This window comes from Nycticebus coucang, chromosome 20 (genome assembly GCF_027406575.1).
Source record: "Nycticebus coucang isolate mNycCou1 chromosome 20, mNycCou1.pri, whole genome shotgun sequence".
Taxonomy (NCBI): Eukaryota; Metazoa; Chordata; class Mammalia; order Primates; family Lorisidae; genus Nycticebus; species Nycticebus coucang.
The window spans coordinates 46,723,552-46,745,707 of record NC_069799.1 but is presented as its reverse complement, the minus strand read 5'-3'; the positions used below and the strand labels follow the sequence as shown (position 1 = coordinate 46,745,707).

The window sequence follows — 22,156 nt, the reverse complement described above, 5'->3', positions numbered from 1 at the left end:
GGTGGGAGAGGAGGGGCGCGGCGGAAACTGCCGAGGCCTCCCGAAGGCGGCAGCGTCTGAGTTGCCCGGATGTAGTTGGTGGAGCGGCAGCGGCGGCACCAGCGGCGGCGGTGGTGGCGGCGGCGGGAGGAGGAGGAGGCGGCGGAGGAGAAGGACCAGGCGGCGGCGGCGGCGGCGTAGGGGGGAGGAGGAGAGGAGGTGGCGGAACGGGAGGCGGCGAAGGCGGAGGAGGCAGTCGCTCACCGCGGGGCCGAGCCGGACTCGTCTTCTTGCTCCCCCTCCCCCCGGTTCGCGCTGCCGCCGTGTAGTTGGCGCCGCTGCCCCGGCTGAGAGTGAGCGTGGTGTAGACGGAGGGAGATGGCCCGGGAGCGCCGGCGCCAGTAACGGGGAGGTGCTGAGAGTCGCCGAGGGCTCGCCGGGCCCTGGTGCCGGCGCTGCCGCCCGCCCGCCGCCGCCACCGCCTGCGCGCCCGCCCGCCCGCCTCTCGCGGCCGCTCTCCCCCCTCCCCGACACACACTCACAGGCCGGGCATTGATGGTAATGTATGCGAGGAAACAGCAGAGACTCAGTGATGGGTAAATTGTCTTTTCGTTTCGGGCCGGGCCGCAGCGGGGGCCGGGGGCGGGGGGCGGCGGCGGCAGCGCGGGGGGGGCTGTTCCTCCTTATCTGGAGCTGGCCGGGCCGCCATTTTTGTTGTTAACCCTGATCCGGATCGGCTTGGGGAGGAGCGGCGGCCGCGCGAGCGGGCGAGGCCGGAGTGCGGGCGGAGGGGAGCAGGGGGCCGGGTGCGCCGCGTTTCGCCCTCCTTCGCCCTCCGGGGAGCTCCGGGAGCGCGCCGTGTGCGTGCGGGACCCGCGCCGGTACGCTGGGGAGGACTCCCGCGGGGAGGGGTTGGCGGGGGGGACCCGTTTCCTCCACCCCTCGCAGTGTCTCATGTCGCCGTTTCTCTTCCTGTTTTTCAGCTGTCACGACCGGAGGGGGGACTCGCAGCCTTACCAGGTACCAGCCGAAGCCGGGGTGGAGGGATTGGAAGGGGCCGGAGGGGGAAGGGAGGGACTGCTACTCGAGCGCAGGCTTCAGAAGTCGGTGCAGGCCCTTTGGTGCAACAAATTCAAAACTAGGACGGCAGGTCCCCTTAAAATTTTGTTTGGCCCCATTAGCGTTCTCCGACAAGGTTTAGTATCTTATTTGAACAGGTGAGTGGAGGAAGTTCAGTTAAAAATTAAAAATAAAAACAAAATCATTTGCAGCCAGGAAGACCTAACTTGATTATTTGGGGAGGAAGGAATCATGGGATGAAGTGGTAGGTGACTTGGGAGGTGTACTCATTTATTTACTGTATTGGGGGAACTGGAAATTAACGTAAAAGTATTAAAATTAGGTGAAGGGTGTGAGAGAAATAGTTAAGTGGTTTACAACTTTCAAGTGGGTTGTAAACTACTGTTCTTTCCTATTTTAAGTGTTTTTGGTGTAAATAATTACCTTAGAAGTAGAAGATACTGCTTTTTTTCTGTAAGAATTGAGATCTTGGGGTATTTGAATAATTCATTCTAATGTAGGTGGTTCTAGGTAGGGCAGGTTCATTTTTGTTACTGCAGTTGCATGTGAAGTTTTTCAAAATTATGGTAGATGTGGTCCCAGTTTTCAGGAGGGAAACCTCATAAATGGTAACTTATCAGGTGCACTGAAGCAAACACTTCCTACATTTTGGCCTCTTAAAGGATAAGAGGTCAAGTTTCTAACCTAATAGTTTTGTTCAGAGTTGAAGTTGAAAACACTAGGTCCCCTGATGATGTCTGTTGCATTTTAATGTCAAAAATTAAACCTTATTTAATCTTCCCAGCAAAACTGCTTTTACACATTGTAAAAGATTGTTGTATCATGGTTATTGTAAGATATTTAGAATAAAACTAAACCATTAATTTGAGCATGTTTCACTCTACTTAATTGGAAATAACTGCTCATATCAGTTTTTAGTGGCTAGTATTTTCATACTTTAGAATTGTTTCCCGCGCCTGCAAAAGTAGGTAAGTTATGTCTGAAGTGCTTTGAGTCATATAATTGGGGAAACTGATGTCTTTTTTGGTAGTTTTGTAGACATACATAGATTTATTTAAACATATGCCTGTGCCTATCAGTTGTAGAGCAGAAATTGATTACAGTAGTACTGAGTTTGTAGTTTTATCTTGACTAAACTTTCAAAAAGGAATTTCACATATTCCCAGAAAAATTTTATGCAGAATCGATAAGCCACTGTGGTTTAAAAATGGAGTGGGGTTTTTTCTTTTCTTTTTTTAAATTTGGTATTAAGATTTGTATTAAGGGTTTTATGGTACACTTAAGCACCAGGTCTTTCAGATTTCAAAATGGAAATTTTAATTTTATTAATTTTATAAAGCTTAATGAAGTTATTACGCCAACATTTATGCTTAGATTGGGGAATTTAGTTTAAAATTTCAATTCTTTCTCTGTTTTTGGGGGGGTGATGTTTTACAGGCACTTAAGTATTCATCGAAGAGTCACCCCAGTAGTGGTGATCACAGACATGAAAAGATGCGAGACGCAGCAGATCCTTCACCACCAAATAAAATGTTGCGGAGATCTGATAGTCCTGAAAACAAATACAGTGACAGCACAGGTCACAGTAAGGCCAAAAATGTGCATACTCACAGAGTTAGAGAGAGGGATGGTGGTGAGTAGCTTTCTTACTGAAACTTTCACATACATTTGACAATAGCTTTATATAAAACAATAAGCAGCAGTAATATTTCCAGCTTGAGGGTGTTACTGTGTGGTTGTGTCAAAGTATTTCATTTCAGTCGATTTTTTGACTGATAAGCAAGTTAACCAAAAAAATAAGATGCTGACTACAGCATTTAAAAAGTGGACATTAGTGTCTGATAATAACAATGCATTTATGAATATAAGCTGCAAATGCTTTATTAATGATTTTCCAAGAACTTAACTAACCTTTTTCAAGGAAAGACTTCAGTTTATTAGGTTTGCGATCTTTGTTGCTGTTCCGTTTATTTAAGGAGCTCAGATAACGTTTCCTAGTTATAATAATTGTCAGTTATGAAATAAACTTAGTAGGTTTTTCAAGATAGGTCCAAAATTTAAGAAACTATTATTTAGAAAATTCATTTTTGGTTTTTTAACATTTTAAATTTTGTTTTCTATATTTTTCAAAGTCTTATTAATGTAACTTCCATGCCTGTTTATTGCAACTTTTTAAATTTAGCCTTATTAATTCTGCACAGTGCCGAAAATCTTCCACTTGCTACTTTGTCCTCAAGCTTTTTGAACTGAGAGACTGAGAAATGTAAATAAAACTCTCAGAAACTATATTCAGATTTAATTTGCCCCAAGTTTACCAAAATAAGATTTCTTAACTAAAGCATGCATTAAGGAACAAAGCAATTTCAGTGAGGTAATTAAGTCATCTCTATGTATTTTCCCACTTACGGAGCTTACATTGTTTAAGTAGATAAATGTATTTGAGATGAACATGAAATATTAGGTGAAAGCTTCTAGAAAAAGAGTACCTTGTAGATTCTCTCCCCCCAACCCCCTATTGGCAACTTATCAATACTTTGCTTACCCACATCCTCTGGTCTTTTTTGTTTTTTGCTTCCTGGGATAGAAATCAGCTGTACTCAGTGTGAATGAATATTGGGAAACATTGACCTCTGCATAATTACTGGCTTCAGGAAAATAATGGTCAGAAGATTGCATTGGAATTAAATAATTTGGATGGTTATTAGGTGGATGGAAAATAGTTCTCTGAGTATAGCTATAGCTCTGTGCTACTTATGCAGAAAACCCACATTTTTGATCATCATTAACAGTAGCAGGTGTTTTTTCATTATTAGTATTAGAAGTTCTTTGCTTGCAAAATTACTTAAGCTGTCAGGGTTTTAGGATTTGTCGGTAAGTTTTCCATAATGTTACATACAGCCTGAGATGATACTACTTATCAACCATTCTTCTGTAGTTGACATTTCAATATACCATACTATGTTTTGAAAATTTTGGTGATTATGACAAAATAGGATATGGCATCTCCTCTCCCTGTGGGTATGCACTCAGGTTCTTAGTGACTATGATCCAGTTTATCCCCAAATCCAGAAATCAGTTTAGGTACTCAAAAAAAAATCTAATGTAAATGCTTTCATCCATTTACACTGAACCATGCCCAGTCATTTCTTTTACAGTAAGTTCATACCAAGAATACTGTTTATTCATTCAACAAACACTGGGCATTCGCTTTATGCCAGAATTGTGATACTCCTGGAAGATGTAGTCCTCACCTGGAAGTGTTCTTAAAGGCTTTGATTCTTGAGAGCTAGTGATGTTTTAGCTGCTTTTTTCTTTGCTTTTTTTTTCCACTTTTTTTTTTTTTTTTTCGTTTTCTTTCCAGTATGAACTCCAGGTACTCGTTGACTTTTAGTTTCCTTTTTATTTGTATCTTTGCTGATATTCTTCAGCTCCATTTGTAAGCTTATTAATGTTAACCAACTAGAAAACAGAAAGTGGGGCCTAACTTAGCAAAGGAATAGATCAGAAAAATAAGTTTGCTCTTTTCTTCTGGTGCCTTTTTAGGAGTACTGTAAGTCCATTCCTGGATGTATGATCTCTAATACACATGTAGCTGGCCATCATATTCTTTAGTACTATGAAGGAATAGTAAGGTCTTAGAATATTGTATTCTAGAGTTCAGAGTACATCTTTGAGGTTAATTTATTCTTTTGAAAGTGTAAAATGGTGATTCTTATTTCATATTGAGATTTAATCATAGTTTGACTTCAGTTGTACATTGTTTTTTGCTAATGTTTAAGTAGATAAACGAGTTAAACTCAGTTGAAACTGAGTTAAAAAATGTATATGATTTTATTACAAACAAGAATTCCCATAGGTTTTTATCTTTAAATATGAATTCAAATATATATAACTCAAATTCAAAACCATTATCAAAAATCAAATGCAAGTGAGTTGGATTATCTGTACTCCATGTGTATAAGTAAAACTTAACAGGTTACTATATCTCTGAACTACTTAAAATTTTATGTTTTTTTATTTTCGGGTTTTTAAAAAAACTATTGACTTAGTAATGAAAGAGCCTATATGCTGTGATTTGTAACTTGTATTTTATAAAGTAGTTTAAACAAATGTAGAACTCAATGTTTTCCGGCTCAGTACCTGTAGCTCCCTGAGTGGGGTGCCAGCCATGTGCGCCAAGGCTGGTGGGTTCGAGCCTGGCCTGGGCCTGCTGGACAACAGTGATAACTTCCCCCAGGAAATGGCCAGGCATGTGGTGGGTGCCTGTAGTCCCAAGCTGCTTGGGAGGGTGAGGCAGGAGAATCGCTTAAGCCCGAAGAGTTTGAGGTTGCTGTGAGCTGTGACGCCATGGCCCTGTACCGAGGGCGACATAGTAAAACTTTCCCCAAAGGAAAAAAAAAAAAAAACGTTTTTCTCAAGATCAGATTTTATTGTCATCACAGCATATTTTTTTCAGTAACTACTACATTTCTTTCTCGGCATATGGATTTCCTTGAAAAATTATAGTTCAGAAGTAATGTGTGAAAGGACTTGAAGATTATAAAAAAAAAGTTAGAAAGCAGGGATTGAGAAGGATTGTTTTTCACTTCTAAAAATCTTAATGTTAGTTAAAATAAGACTTAACTGCAGCATAGCGTAATTTAAAGAGGTATAGATTTTATCCTTTAGAATTTATTAAGGGAATATAGATTTCTTTTTGTACATCAAGGGAGGTTTTAGTGAGGGTATAACTTAATAGCTTTTTTAACTTGGAATACTCTGATCTATCTGTAAATATATATAATTTGTTTAAAAGTTACTAAAAGCACAAATCTTATTTTTGGAGAAATTTGGAAATACATTTTCATCTCCTAATTTTCAAACAAAGGTTACTTAACATTTTGAAGGATTATTCAGTGGGGGTCATTTGGGAATAGCCTTTTCATAGTTTTTATGTAACTTAGTAATGTTTTTATCTTTCACATTGAACAAATAGTTGTATAAGATGGCCTTATGGTTATATATATTCCTTTACGTTTTGAATAAATGAAATATATTTTGCATTAGTAATATTAGTACTATAAAGAACTGTCTTATTTGATACTCATGCTGACATTAGAAAGTGGATGGAACAGATACCCTGTTTCCCCAAAAATAAGACAGTGTCTTATTACTGAAAGTGGAAGGCAAGTCTTTTTGCATGAAATTTGATCTCTACCTTCGAATTGTACTCCGAAGTGTAACTGCTTGGTACTTGAAATACAACCTTGTGGTCCTAGCTACTGCTTTGTCTTAACCTGGATTCTGCAAGACCTGGTTGAGTGAGGTCCTTGCTGCTTTTTTGGTTCATACATTATTTCCCCACACAGTAGCCAGGGTGATCAATTTGAAATGCTAGTGAGGTCACATCACTCAGGCTTACAGCTTTCCAGTGACTCCATGTTTCTTATCAAGGCCTTTTATGAGGTCTGATGATTTAAGTTGCTAAACTCAACCTAGAAAAGGTACTACATACCTCATTGCTGAATATTATTAAGATCACCTTCAAAGTACTCCTGTTGGGAAGCTGTGCACTGACACCAGTGCCCAGTCCACCTTCAAAGCACTTTTGGAACTTTTTCTGGAATGGCTGTTGTCAAACTTGTCATTGTGTTACACTTGATGTCCTGAATGTCGTTAAAATGTTTTTTTTTTTTTTTTATGGTAAAGAAAAAGTCATTCGGGGCCAGGCCAGGTGCGTAGGGAGGATGTTCCCATGCAGTTATTTGTTTACTGGCTAGCAACTCTCTCACAGACAGTGCTGTGTAAGCTGGTGCATTGTCATGATGGTGAGAGCCACGAGATGTTGGCTAAGATTTTCAGTGACGATTTTCCTGACGGTTCCACTGTTGATGTTTACTCATTCTGCTGTGCTTCTTACTTGACAAAGTTTAATCTGTTTGGATACTGTTGTTTTCTTCATGGCATTATCCCCATGAACTTGGACTAACATGTCCTTGATATCACTTCCACTCTTGCAAACTTTAACAAGAAATTTGTGCATGTTTGTTTGTTGCTCTAATTTGAGCTCTGATGTTTCCACAGCACACAAAAACACACAATAGCACCACTGAGCAAGACACCACCATGCATTGATACAAACACAGTGTGAGACACTGATACACCAAAGTTATGAAGCCTCATGGAGTTGTTTGTACAGTATTGCCGGTGTAAGTGCACAGTGGCAAGTTTGTAGACTTGTCATATCTTGTATATTTCCTGTGTAATGTGAAGTCAGGGTATTTTTTTAGCTGCTTCTATCACTCTTCCTCTTACTTGCTGTTCTGTTCATGCTTGGGGAAGAAGTTTGTTTTTGTCTCCAGGTTTCTGCACATAACGCTCTTTCTCCACGTTCTGATGCACTCTACTTCAGTAATGTGTCTGCTTAAATGTCAGTTTCTCACAGAGGCCTTCCCTGACCTTTGTGACAACTCTGAAAGTCCCATCATTATCTAGCCTTTCCTCTGCTTGTTCTTTCCTTGTACTCAGTGTGACCTGATGTTACTTATAGTCATTCTGCTATAATATGATGTGTGTCTCTAAAAGTCACCAAGCTGTGCAAAATTGCACCATAGAGGATATATGGGAAAATGGAGTTAAGAGCACTGTACCCAAAAACATTGTTAGTGGCACATTAAAAAAAAGTAAGAAGCTAACAAAAGCATAGCACAGTTTTTTTACATATTAAGTGATTAAAGGATATATTAACACCACAATAAATGATACAATCTCAGCAAACACCTGATGTCTTAAGGCAGTGTGCATCCATTAGAAGAGTTGCAGCTTATGAATTGCTGTGACATTATGGAGGATCAGAAAGAAAGTTGTAGCACCAAATGTGGACGTATCTAACTCAAAATGCGAATGATGAATTGAAATAGCTGGTAAATGTTTGAAGTGTGTATCTGTGAATTCCTGTGCAGCTTGGTACACTGAGTGCAGCTAATGTTTCTCACAAGTGAAAGTGCACATAATTAGGAAATTTGTTATTGTTCCCTGATACTAGTAGCTTTTAAAGACATTTGTGTTTATCAAAACAAATCTTACAGCAGAACTGTTTGTGTTTTAGTTTTCGTTTGCCCTTTGTGGAATATAAGCTCCTCCAGAACAAGTAGTGTGTTTTTATCCGCCTTGTATTCCTGTTGCCTTGAGCAGTGCCTTTCCTCTTGCAGCATTTCAACAAGTGTGTAGATAAAAGAACGTCCTGATGGTCATAATTTAAACGGAATGAAATTGCAGTTTTCTGGAATAGTGCTTTCACAAACTTGAATGTGTACACTAATCACCTGGGTATGTTGTTGAAATGCATGTTCTGGTTCAGAAGGTCTGAAGTGATGCCCAAAGATCTTCCAGGTGATGCTATGCTATTGGCTTCACCTGAGCAATAAGATTATACAGCAGTACTGTCTAGTGCTGTGAAATTATAATATTAGCCACAAAGGGAAACCATATGTGTACTTCCCTTGAACCCTTATTTTAAAAATGTAAAAATGAAGTTAAATTGATTTTAGTGGGCCAGGCGCTGTGGCTTAGGCCTATAATCCCAGCAGTCTGGGAGGCCAGCACGGTGAATCGCTTGAGCTCACGAGTTGGAGACCAGCCTGAGCAAGAGTGAGACCCCCATCTCACACAAATAAAAATAGCTGGGGGTTGTGGCAAGCATCTGTAGTCTCAGCTACTTGGGAGGCTGAGGCAAGAGCCCAAGAGTTTGAGGTTGCTGTGAGCTATGATGTCACAGTACTCTACCCAGGGTGACAAAGTGAGACTTTATCTCCAAAAAAAGTCAAAACATTATGTCAGCATGTAATTGATACTTTAAAAACTGTTAATAAGGTATTTTAAGTTCTTTTTTGTACAAAGTTTTTGAAATGTATTTTCTTTTACATTTATTGCATGTTTCATTTTGGATTTGCTGCCTTTGTGTATGATTGCCCATTGCTTGGTGGTGGCTACTGAGGTGGACAGTCCAGTTCTGGACGTGGTGATTTACCCTATTGGTCCAGCTAGCTTTACATACATTCTTATTTTCCTTAAGAAATTTCTATGCTGGCTTGGTGCCCGTAACTCAGTGAGTAGGGTGCTGGCCACATACACCAAGGCTAGCAGGTTCGAACCCGGCTGGGGCCTGATGAACAATAAGGACAACTGCAACCACAAAATAGCTGGGCGTTGTGGTGGGCACCTGTAGTCCCAGCTACTTGGGAGGCTGAGGCTAGAGAATAGCTTAAGCCCAAGAGATGGAGGTTGCTGTGAGCTGTTATGCCGTGGCACTCTACTGAGGGCAACATAATGAGCCTCTGTCTAAAAAAAAAAAAAAAAAAGATTTTTATGCCTCATTTCTGAAATACCATATTTATATAAAATGTAATTAATGGGTCTTTTGTTAGCACATACTCATTGTGGACGAACCAGGAGAAGCAGAGAACAGGGAGAAAAATAAAAGTTGCCTCAAATCCTACCATTTAAACACTATAGTTTCATAGGAGATGTTTTATGCCATTAAATAAGATTCTATAGTCTTATGATTTTAATAAAATTTCACATGGTGCTGTTCTTTTTTCGACCTTTATTTAATACTTGCATAATGGATTAGGTGGATGGTTGGTATTGACAGCATTAATCTGAGTGGACTGACCAGGAGTACATTTCAGTTAGTGCTGAGGGACTAAATGAACATAGTGATCTTCAGCTACAGTGTGGTTAAGTTCAGGTGATCATTGGTAGGTGACCTTAAGCATGCTACCTAATTTCTGAGTTTTTGTGTCTGCTGACTTAGGAATCTTGTGGAGTTAAATGACTATACACAATTATAAAACACTTAAGTACCTGGCCAGTGACAGTAAATTACTAGGCTCACTATCTTTTCTCGGAATAACTAAAATGCAGTGTCATATCAGCAGTTCTAGGTCTCAGGCTACTGCTTCCTTCCCTTAGAGTTGGGAAGGAAAATGCAGGATGGTTTGGCAAAAGTGCTACATGAAGGGGGTCCACGAGGACATTATAACTTGGTGCTTCTCCACATCCAAGGGTTTGCAGTAGATGTAAGGTGTGTTTTGTTTTGTTTGGGGACAGTGCCTCAAGCTGTCGCCATGGGTAGAGTGCTGTGGCATCACAGCTCACGGCAACCTCAAACTCTGGGGCTTAAGCGATTCTCTTGCCTCAGCTTCCCAAGTAGCTGGGACTACAGGTGTCTGCCACAATGCTTGGCTAGATGCCAGGGTTAAAAAACAAAAATCTTAAAACATTTAGAGTAATTGTTCCCAAATTTGGCTGATTGTTTAGGATCACCTGAGAAACTTTTAAAGCTACAGCTTCTTTTATTCTATCCAAATTACCCCAAATCAAAGCAATAGGCGATGGAGCTTAGGAAACTGAAATTTAAAATAGTGGTTTAATTTAGCTATTTCCAGACTGCAGTCTAGGGAGAGTATACACAGGAGGAGGAGGAACTCTTGATCTAGACATTTAAGGAAAGTGAGTTTTATCATTAGGAGTCTGGGCATTACGATGGTTATTTGCCAAATCGTGTATTAAGTATTTTCTTGTTTCAAAGAATTTCTTCTGTCATCTTCCTGAATTCACAGATAGTATTATGATTTGTATATAATTGCACATTGATTAAATTATCTTTTGTCAAGGACATCTAATGCCCAGCAGTAGCGAAGTTTCTAGCTGGTATTAGTAAATGGACAGGACAGTGAGATGTATTTGAATAGTATCTGGAGCCACTGGTGTTACTTCACATGAAAGTGTCTCAGGTATTACATATTCACACCCTCTCCCCCAAATCATTAAGCTGTCATGGGACAATTTAGTGGTATTCTTCATTTGGCTTTGTCTCACTTTGAAAAACAGCCTTCAGATAAGTTTGTATAGTATGCTAGGCTGACTTTAGGTGTTAGCAATTTTCTTAGATTTAGCCTTGCCAGTATTTGTACTTTAAAAGAAATTTACTCTTGTAAACCTTAGCACTCTGGGAGGCTGAGGTGGTGGATTGCTTGAGTTCAGGAGTTTGAGACCAGCATGAGCAAGAGTGAGACCTCATCTCTACTTTAAAAAAAAAAAAAACCAAAAACCTAGTTGGGCATTGTGGTGGGCACCCGTAGTACCAGCTACTGGGGATGCTGAGACAAGAGGAGGATAACTTGAGCCTAGGAGTTTGAGGTTGCTGTGAGCTGTGACACCATGTGTTCTGTCCAGGGCAACAGAATGAGCCTGTCAGAGAGAAAGAGAAAGAAAGAAATCTAGGATGTGTGTGGTTGATGTAGTTAGATAATGCTGATCTTTTTGTTTAGTCTTTGATTACTTCTCAAAGTTTGCATGTCAGTATGCCATAAGAGCATGACCTAATATTGGTAGGTTCTGAAGGATTCTGACCTGTTCTGTATAGGTCTACAGACCTGAACAGGTTTATTCTGAATTTTTTGGTAGGCAGAAAAGCAATACTACTAGTAAAATGTTACTCTGGAATATTTGGGCTAGGATGAGGGGAAGGATCTTGGTAAAATATTTGTGCATTTAATAATTGACTTGTGAAGAGTAATTTTGTAGACTCCTCCAGTTTCATAGAAGTGTGTGCCTGTTGCTCATGAAAAGATTTATTGTAATGGGAAAAAGCTGGGAAAGTTGGAACAGTGTGATAGGCTGCTAGAAGCATGATTTTCTGATGCTTTCAGCCTTTTCTGTGGTGTGTGCTGTGGGTTGGTGTTTCTGTTCCTGCTGCTTTTGGTTCCTTATCTTTCTTCCAGAGTATTCAGATTTAATATGGTAGGTACAGATATCTCTGAATCTTGGTTATCAGAACATTTGGATTAAAGGATATTAAGGCATATCATTCACAAGTGGTACTTTGTAAAACTGTAAGATCTTAATTTTATATTTTTCTGCAATTACGAGGTTTCCTTTTTTAATGTAACCGTTGAATGCCACCAGTGTTGATCGTTTTGGAAGAGTGGAATAAAGTACTTGGGCCCTCCAAATCTCATTTAACTTGATTTGGGCTGTTTTATTTATTATTTAAACAAGTACATTGTTTAAACTTTCTGCTTTGTTCTAAACCTGCTTTGAAATATCTAGCAGTGTTTTGAAATATCTAAATCAGTTTTGTAAATCGCTATTACTGTATTTTTTTGTTAAATTCTAATGTTACTGGCTTTTTGGAATTAGTTTTTTTCTTGGTACTTTGTTAATTACTGTAAATATTTTTGTACGTTTGAAAATACGTTTTCTGCTTGGTACAAAGATCTAACAGTAATGTAAGCTCTTTATGTAATACAAATCTTTTTTTTTTCTTTTTCTTTTTTTTTTTTTTGAGACAGTCTCGCTTTGTTGCCTTCCATAGAGTGCAGTGGTGTTGTAGCTCACAGCAACCTCAGACTCTTGCTTTGACGTGATCCTCTTGCCTCAGCCTCCCAATTAGCTGGGACTACAGGCACCCACCACAATGCCTGGCTATTTTATTTAATGTTTTAAAGAGACGGGGTCTCAGCTCTAGCTCAGACTGATCTTGAACTGGTGAGCTCAGGCAATCCACCCGCTTCCACCTCCCAGAGTGCCAGGATTACTGGCATGAGCCACCATGCCCAGCTGTATTATTATTATTTTTTTTAATTTCCCATTTTAGGTGGCGTAATCTTGCAATGTAGTTGATTTCATTTCTCATTTTAACAGCATTTTTTTGCTTTGTGTTCTTTGTGTTTGCATAAAGATTTATAACTTTGAATGAATAAAAATCTGAGACTTCATGCAAGTTAAAAAATGTCATTTTGTTTTCATATGTGAAGAAATGACCTTTGGGGCTCAGCACCTGGGGCTCAAATGGCTAGGGCACCAGCCACATACACCTGAGCTAGCGGGTTCGAATCCAGCCCGGGCCTGCCAAACAACAATGATGGCTGCAACCAAAAGGTAGCCAGGCGTGGCAGTCGCCTGTAATCCCAGCTACTTGGGAGGCAGAGGCAGGAGAATCGCTTGCGCCCAGGAGTTGGAGGTTGCTGTGATGCCACAGTACTCAACCCAGGGTGACAGCTTGAGGCTCTGTCTTTAAAAAAAATAATAATGATAACCTTTGGCTACATTAAATAGCATTTATCCTTGGAATTTTTTTTTCTTGAATATAATCCAAACTGATTACCATTCACTGTTTCAGATGAGAAGTCTGATGCCAGACCTAGTTCTTGTTTATAGGTAGAGATCCATTGGCATATATAGCTCCTACTTTCCCACCCCCCAGCTTTGAGGAGTTGTTAGCGTTCTTTTTTTACTTTATCTTTATTCACTCATCTCTTTGTAAGTGTAATTCTTTTATTCATTACTTCTGTTTTAGTGCCTTTTAGTCTGGCCATAGGCCTTACGTTGTTAATTGTTTCTGACTTTTCTCTTTTTGGAGCACCTGTTAGATTTCTTGGGTTTTGTTCTACTTAACCTTTTGCCTGGTAAATAGCAGGTATGTTACTTGAATACTTCTGATGGAAAAAATTATGCTGTACTCTGGGGGAAAATCCCTTTGCATGTTCTTTTAGCATACTAATATTAAAAGCAGTGTTTGTTATTATCTGCCTATTGTTTTATTTTAGATGCTCTTATTTTAATTTTATTATAGCTTCTTTTAACTGTGACTGTTTCACTAGAAATACTTTGAGAATTTTAACTATGTTTTCATTTTTTCCACGTCAGATATTTTCTCAGAAGGTCTTTTGTTTGAGTTTGGTGCATCTCATCCTTGTTACTGGGTTCCTCAGATGTCCAGTAGATTGTGTCGTTAGGTGTTTACTATTTTAGCTGTCCAGTGTGGCGGCTCAAGCCACATGCTGCTTTGAGTATTTAAAGTATGGCTAGTGCAACTAAGAAATTTGATTTTTGAATGTTACTTAATTTCAGGTTAGCCCATTGCCGTTAGGCTTCTTACTGTTGAGATTTTTTTCTTTTGCAGAATAATTTCCTGGTTATCAGGGTGGGTGCAGTGGCTCATGCCTGTAATCCAAGCACTCCGGGAGGCCAAGGCAGGTGGATTGCCTGAGCTCATGGGTTTGAGACCAGACTGAGCCAAGAGCAAGACTCTGTCTCTAAAAATAGCCAGGTGTTGTGGTGGGCGCCTGTAGCCTCAACTGCTTTGGGAGGCTGAGGCAAGAGAATTGCTTAAGCCCAAGAATTTGAGGTTGCTATGAGCTATGATGCCAGGGCACTCTACCCCGGGTGGTGACAAAGTGAGACTCTCTTTTTTATATATATATTTTTTTTTTTTTTGTAGAGACAGAGTCTCACTTTATGGCCCTCGGTAGAGTGCCGTGGCGTCACACAGCTCACAGCAACCTCCAACTCCTGGGCTGAAGCGATTCTCTTGCCTCAGTCTCCCGAGTAGCTGGGACAACAGGCGCCCGCCACAACGCCCGGCTATTTTTTTGGTTTGCAGTTCAGCAGGGGCCGGGTTTGAACCCGCCACCCTCGGTATATGGGGCCGGCGCCTTACCGACTGAGCCACAGGCGCTGCCCAAAAAGTGAGACTCTCTTAACCAAGAATTTTTTTTTTTTATCAACTCCAGTGAAAAATCCTTCAGTCATTTCAATCCTTTGAAATGACTTTTCCCTACTATTGGTAGCTTTTTGCTTTTTCATGGTGTCGGCATTCCTTTCTGTGCTTCTGTTTTGATCTCATTCTTGAGTTCTGAGTGTAATTGTCCTGCCACTGAAAAAGTTCTCCTGAGTTGTTCTGTGCTTGCTACTGTCCTTGTTGGGGTAGAGCTATCTGTATTCAGGCTTCTGGATCTACTATTACTCTAGGACTTTCAGGCCCACATACTCTCCTTGATATTCCGTCTAATCTTCATAAAATCTATTCCTAACATGAGTATTTCCTGTCCTGATTAATGCTTGGAAAGTCATCCTTAATTCCTTTTTTTTTTTTTTTGCAGTTTCTGGCCAGGGCTGGTTTTGAACCCACCACCTCCGGCATATGGGGCCGGTGCCCTACTCCTTTGAGCCACAGGCGCCACCTCTTAATTCCTTTTTTCTTTTCTCCTGTTTGTGTGGGTTGGGAAGCACTAGACCTCATTGCCGTTTTCTCAACTGTTGTAGTATTCTATTAACAGATCTGTTGTCTTGTTCTATATCTATTCTTATTGGAGTAAAAATTTTAGACTATGAATTTAAACATGTTCCCTTCATTAAGCTCTGAAGCCTGAATTTTACAGGTCTTCGTTAATATTGTATTGATGACCCTAATTGCTCATTCTTCCTCATACGCTTCTCAGGGAATCTTCCCAGCTAGTGTACATAGAAGGCAGTGAAATGAAAAGAAAGCACTGGCTCAGTGCCTATAGCTCAACAGCTAGGGCGCCAGCCACATACACTACAACTGGAGGGTTCGCACCCAGCCCGGGCCTGCCAAACAACAAGGATGGTGGCAACCAAAAAGTAGCTGGGTGTTCTGGCGGGCGCCTATAGTCCCAGCTACTTGGGAGGCAGAGGCAGGAGAATCGCTTGAGCCCAGGAGTTGGAGGTTGCTGTGAGCTGTGATGTCACAGCGCTCAAACAAGGGTGACGTAGTGAGACTGTCTCAAAAAAAAAAGAAAGCACTATTATGTTCATGCCAAAAAACTGGCATTTCAAACTAGATGCCTTTCTGCTTGTAAATATAGCTAGAAAATTTAGTCTGAAATCTTCTGAGTCACCATTGCTAGAAGTTCAAATTTCTCTCTTCTTAACCACCTTCTCTTTTCTTCCTAATCCAGTCATGTAAAACTACTACCCAGTCAGTCCTAAGAACATCTTTTTTTATGTTATCCCATTGTGTTTTCACAGCCAAGACTGTCCTCTGCTCCCCCTCCATCTTTCTTTCCATGGCAAACTTCTTACTCGTTGACGATCGCAGTTCTTTATTGTATGAAGCCTCGAGCCTGTTTTCTGTTAACAGCTTTTTCGTGGTGATTTGTAATTATTTAAATACGTAGTTTGTGTGCCACGCTGTGATCTCCTAGCAGGCAGAGATTGTTTTTATTTTATTGATGCTCAGTAAGTGTCAAATTAATATTGTATATATACATATTTGACATATTCAGAAATAGATGAGTGGCAGTAACCTTTAACTGGTTTCACTTAAAAAAGGTTTTTTATGTGCATTTCAGATAAGAGTAACATAAAAATTTATAAATATTACAGCAGCAATTTCTAGAATTCCTAGCAGGGGTGTCCAGTTCTTTTTTTTTCCCCTCTGCCACACATTGGAAGAATAAGCGTTGTCTTGGGCTGCATGTTAAATACTTAACAAGCTAATTAGGAAAAAGAAGGTCCGTGCTTTTCGTGATAACACCACAGAGAAGAAAAAGAAGTCCTCACTGAAGTGGCATGTTGCCCATGGGCCACAGGTTGGACATCGCTGCTTGGGGTTCGATTGAAGTTGATTTTGTACTAATTGTGCAGGAAGCAAAAAATAGTTCATTTGGATTTCCAGGAAAATGTATAAACTATTAGCTTATAAACTTTAAAAACGGTGTGTGTAACGGTACTGATTCTATATCATTATCCTTTAAGGGTCCTTGCTTGTTGCTTTATTATAATCCCACAAAATATATTTGTGTATAACTTGAATAATACTGCATAGTTGAGATTTTTTGCTAACATCTTAACGTTCGTTTCCTAAATCACCTCTTCTCAAACTCTCAGGTTCATGCACACTAACAAAGGAGATTTTATGGTTGGCCTTCTGTGATATATTAGATACATAATAGGGAATTTTTTTGGTGATGGTAGAGGATAATGGTCTGTTTTCCAAGTAGTAGACTGTATTTGAATATTCAGTAAGCTTTTTCAAGTCACTTACTATATACAGCATATTCCTAGAAATTCTCACATGCTGGTGCTCCATTTCTTTTACCCTTGAGAATTGCTGCTGTAATTGTTTTGAACTAGTGATTCATTGTGTTGTGATTTTTATCTCTAAAATGACTGTTAAGAAAGTCATTTTGTAATGGGGGACAAAAGGAATATAGCTATTATATGTGGTATACTTTTCGCTATCAAACTTAATTTGGCAGTAAAACTGCCTTTTGCATGTGAATCCTTTGAAAGCATATATAAGGCAGCGGTTCTCCACCTGTGGGTCGTGACCCACAGAAACTGTATTAAAGGGCCACGACATTAGGAAGGTTGAGAACTGCTGATATAAGGTATTCCAATCCAGCGATGCCTTAGTTGTAAAAATTCTTTGGGGTTGAATTCATTTTGTTGAAAAGCCAAGGGCCATGTGGCACATCAGTCTTGATTTTTCTTCAATCCCATCTTATTTTTGATAAGGGAACAATGAAGCTAGCTTGCCTTCTACCTCACCAGCATTTTTGCTGAATTAATCATTGGTGGTGGTTTGTTTTTTGAGACAGTCTTTCACTCTGTCGCCCTGGCTAGAGTACCCCTGGCATCATAATTCATAGCACCCTCAAACTCTTGGGCTCAAGAGATCCTTTTGCCTCAGGCATCCACCACTAAGCCTAGATAGTTTTTCTGTTTTTAGTAGCGATGGAGTCTCACTCTTGCTCAGGCTGGTCTGGAAGGCCTGAACTCAAGTAGTCTGCCTACCTTGGCCTCCCAGAGTGCTAGGATTACAGGCAGGAAGCCACTCTGCCCTGGCCAATCATTGTTTTTAATAGTTAAACCCCATCCTCAGAGGTTAAAGAATTAGCTTAGCATATTTGTTGGAATATGCTGCAGGGTCTGCATGGATTGTTGAAGAAGAGTGGAAATACTTTGAGAATTGGCATCATTTTAGACTTCTAAAGGTGAATACTTTATGGTTTCTATCTAGTATATATATTGTAATGTTTACTTTTTAAAAAAATCGGGTATTTGTGACCTTTGTAATTTTTCCCATTTAGCATTCATTCTTAAAGATATGTGTGATTTTTAAAAAACCATCTTCTGCCTTAAAAAAGCATGAATTTATTTTTGTAGAAGCTAGGGTGGTGTGTCATAGTATGGTTTTCTACTGCTTGGGCTCAGAATTAATGAAAGTCAGGAGGAGAATTTTGGGCTTGTTGGTCAGAGTGGTCCTTATCACATTGCCATGCTAAAAGAAAATATTTTTTTCCTTGGGCCTAGAGTATTTTTATTAGGTCAAGATAGGTCTAGAGACATGTGAGTTATATATGCTTCATGAGTCCCTGGGCTCAAAACTAGTGAAATGCAGCTCACATGGCAGTTAATGTATTTTTTGACTTAGTCCTGTTTCTTCTTTATGACACGTTAGATATTATTGTTGGTGATAAAAGGCAAGGGAGCATAAAGCAACTCTTTTGTGTGATGTAACTTCAGAAGACCACCTATTGGTTGGCTTTTGGGTTGTTAATGTAAATGTTAAAAGCATCATGTTAAGGAACAACTACCAAATAAAATTTAAAACTTAGAAAATGTTGAATCATATAGCCAGAACTCTTTGAATACTTAGTGGATCCTAATGTCTTTTTTTTTTTTTTTTTGAGACAGAGCCTTAAGCTGTCACCCTAGCTCAAAGCAACCTGAAACTTAAGCGATTCTCCTGCCTTAGCCTCCCAAGTATTTGGGACTATAGGTACCCGCCACAATGCCAGGCTATTTTTTGGTTGTAGTTGTCATTATTATTTGGCGAGCCTGGGCTGGATTCAAACCTGTCAGCTCTGGTGTGTGTGGCTGGTGCCTTAGCTGCTTCAACTACAGGCACCAAGCCTCTAATGTCTTAAGAGCAAGTTTCTTTCTGTCTTTGGACATAATGTGTCATTTGGAATTGCACGCTGTTAGAGTTTGATAGATAACTTGATAACAAGAATTAAAGTGAGGAAATAGGAAGTGGAGGCTCAGCGCCTGTAGCACAGTGGTTATGGTGCCAGCCACAAACCTTGAGGCTGGCGGGTTCAAACCCAGCCCAGGCCACCTAAACAACAATGAGGACAACCTCAACAAAAAATAGCTGGGTGTTCTGAGAGGTGCTTGTAGTCTCAGCTATTTGGGAGGCTGAGGCAAGAGAATTGCTAAAGCCCAAGAGTTGGAGGTTGCTGTGAGCTGTGATTCCACAGCACTCTACTGAGGGTGACAAAGTGAGACTGGGTCTCAAAAAGGAAAAAAAAAATAGGAAGTGGAAAGAGCACTGGGCTAGACTTGATATCTGGATGTGGTTTTGTTAGTTACTAGCATTTTGGCCCTGAGAAAAATGTGTAACTTCGTGGCTGTTACTTTTTTTTCATCCTTGCTAAAGAATAGGGTTGAATAGGTCTTTTGGACGCTACTGATTTGAGTATGTACAGGAGAACCTTCTGATTTTTGTACTTTTAATTTCTGCTTTCACATATTTGCTGTGTGTTCTGTTAGCCTGTGGTAATTAAAGCACTCCCCCTGCCAGAAGTACAGTTTTGTGGACACTTTTAGAATACATATTTCCCACAAATGTTTATTCAGTGTTTTCATCAGTATATAGCAGGGGTCCTCAAACTGTGACCCGTGGGTCACGTGAGGTGGTGTGATTGTATTTGTTCCCGTTTTGTTTTTTTACTTGAAAATAAGATATGTGCAGTGTGCATAGGAATTTGTTCATAGTATTTTGTTTTTAAACTATAGTCCGGCCCTCCAAGGGCTGAGGGACAGTGAATTGGCCCCCTGTTAAAAAAGTTTGACAACGCCTGGTATATAGAGAAGGGTAGAACAGCGAAATAGTTCTTCGAATTTAATAAATTTATAGTTGAGAAATAAGGCTGAAAAATTTCCAGAGTTATGAACTTTATAGTTTTTATTGTATGTACTTGTATATACTGTTTTGTTTTTTTTTACAAGTCAGTTTTGTTTATATAGAAGTGGTGTATTTTTTAACCTTTTCAGTACAACTTCCACCTTTATTAAGTTTCAAATTGCCTGCTAAATGCAGTATTCATTTTCTGCTTTAAGTCAGGAAATGATCAGTGTTGATTCTTGAAATATTGGAGATTAAACCTTTTAAACTTTGTCTATTGGTAAAGTACAGTTTCTATTTTTGGTGGGTTTATTTTTAAAAAAGTGAAAAACACTAATTTTGTATTCCAGAAATTCGTTTTCATGCTTTTTGTTTAAATGTTTGGCTATTTTCTAGTTTTTACTTTAGATAAGACTTAGAGTATTATAGAATAAAAGCATTATATACTTTTATACTGCCATTTAAAATTGAGAAGAGAGTTGTTGCTACTTTAACTTTAAAAGCATAAAGTTTGTTTTATGTTTAAAATGGTAAGTATCAGTAGTCATACATTTTGGCCCTCCATGTCCATAGATTCTGCATCCATGGTTTCACCAGGCAGATTGAAAATATCGAGGTGAAAACAACACAACAAAAACAAACAAAAAATAATATTGAGGAAAAAATGTGGGTGGTTGCGCCTGTATTGAATATGCACAGACTCTTATCCTTGTCATTACTCCTTAAGTAATACAGGATAACAACTATGTACATAGCATTTACATTGTATTACAAGTAATCCAGAGATGATTTAAAGAATACAAATGTATATAGGTGTATGCAAACACTACATACTTTTATATAAGGGGTTTGAGCATCTGGGGATTTTTTCCCCACATTTAGGGTCTTGGATCAGTCTTTCACAGATAGCGAGAAAGGACTGCCCCTAAATTTGATGTTTTATTTATTTTTTGTGACAATGGATTTTTAAAAGCATAAATATATCAAATATTTACAAAAATGTTTGTAAAACAAGTTGTATATTCAGTAGCTGTGGAATAGAAGGAGCACTGATATTGAAACTTAATGGTTACATGAAATTAAGTTCTTTGCTACTTTGGTTTCCTTTGCTTAGTTTACCTCTTGGCTCTCTAAATGTCATTATCCTCCCTTATTCCCATATCCAGAAATAGCTTATGAACTTGCTCACTTTTTCTAGCTTGGACAATGATTCTCTTTTAGCCTGAATTAAGGAAGTAGCATACTGTGTCTCTTTCTCCTCCCCATTTATCCTCATACTGCATCTAGAATTATCTTTTAAGAAGAGCACATTTGCTCATTCTTTATGTGAAAGTATTGCAATGTAAAGTATAGACATTGTAGTGAGTAGCTAGCAACATCTACTTTTCTAGCCCTTCTATATGATTTCAGTTCTTTGAAGATGGTAAGAGTTCTGTTATAGGTTCTGCACAAATGCTGTTTCCTTCTCCTAGAATATTCTCTCTCTTCCAGTCCCTTTTGCTTAGTCAAGTGCTTCTTGTTTTTCAGAGTTGTATTTGAAAGTTACTACCCAACTCTTAGGTTAGTAAGCACATCCATCCGTTGCTACCTGTAACAGTTTATTTATGGTGATTGTATTGAATGTCTGAAACTGAACTGCTTGTTTTCTCCTTCCAGACCTGCTTTTTTGCAGTCTTCTGCATTTTGTTAAATAGAAATTACAGTCTCCCTATTCCCAGGCCAACACTCTTGAGTCTTCTTCCTAACCAGTCTTTCTGCTAAGTTCCAACTTATTCTGTTCTTTATGCAGCAATCAGATCAAGTTAACATGTCTGTTCAGAAGTCTATCAAATGTCCTTACAAGTGGCCCACAAGGCCCTATACCTTAGTTACATCCCTCCCCTTTTCTGACCTCATAGTTCTGGATTTTACTCTTCATTTAGTGGAGTTTAGCCACACTGACATTGTAGTTTTTTCAGGATTTCAGGCACTTTCCTGCCTTGTGTTCAAGGAAAAATTACTCAATGATACTTGTTAAAGCACATTAAGGAATAATTTATTCAGGACTGTCATCAAAGGTATAAAGAACACTGCAATGGGGTTTTTGTAGTAAGGGAGCGAGGTCAGTCTCTGAATATAGCAGGACTTTGTAGCTAAGCAGTGTGGGGCTCACTGAATAGAAAATTACTAAGAGGAACCATTAGGGATAATGGAGATTCCGGTTAGACAGATTGCTATGGTGTGAACATGACTTCCAAATTTCTATGTTGATGGTATTTGGAGGTGAGACCTTTGGGAGGATTACATTTAGGATTAAAATTATTTGGGTCGAGCCTCCATAATGGTACTGGTGGCTTTATAAGAAGAGGAAGAGAGACATGTACAGACATACTCTTGCCATCTGTTGATCAGTGT

General features: G+C 39.4%; 1 protein-coding gene across 8 annotated transcripts in view; it reads left to right on the top strand.

Annotated features, from left to right (window-relative positions):
* The window catches only part of WAC (WW domain containing adaptor with coiled-coil), a 105,693-nt gene that overhangs the window by 961 nt on the left and 82,576 nt on the right, over nucleotides 1-22,156 (top strand). For 4 of the 8 annotated variants that reach the window (XM_053572192.1, XM_053572195.1, XM_053572191.1 and 1 more), the window contains exons 2-3: nucleotides 963-1,000; nucleotides 2,480-2,692. In XM_053572192.1, coding sequence (XP_053428167.1) covers nucleotides 963-1,000; nucleotides 2,480-2,692 — 251 coding nt within the window. Of the gene's footprint in view, nucleotides 1-26; nucleotides 576-962; nucleotides 1,001-2,479; nucleotides 2,693-22,156 lie in introns of those variants that run through there. The other 4 variants (XM_053572197.1, XM_053572198.1, XM_053572196.1 and 1 more) reach the window with 4 other exon arrangements.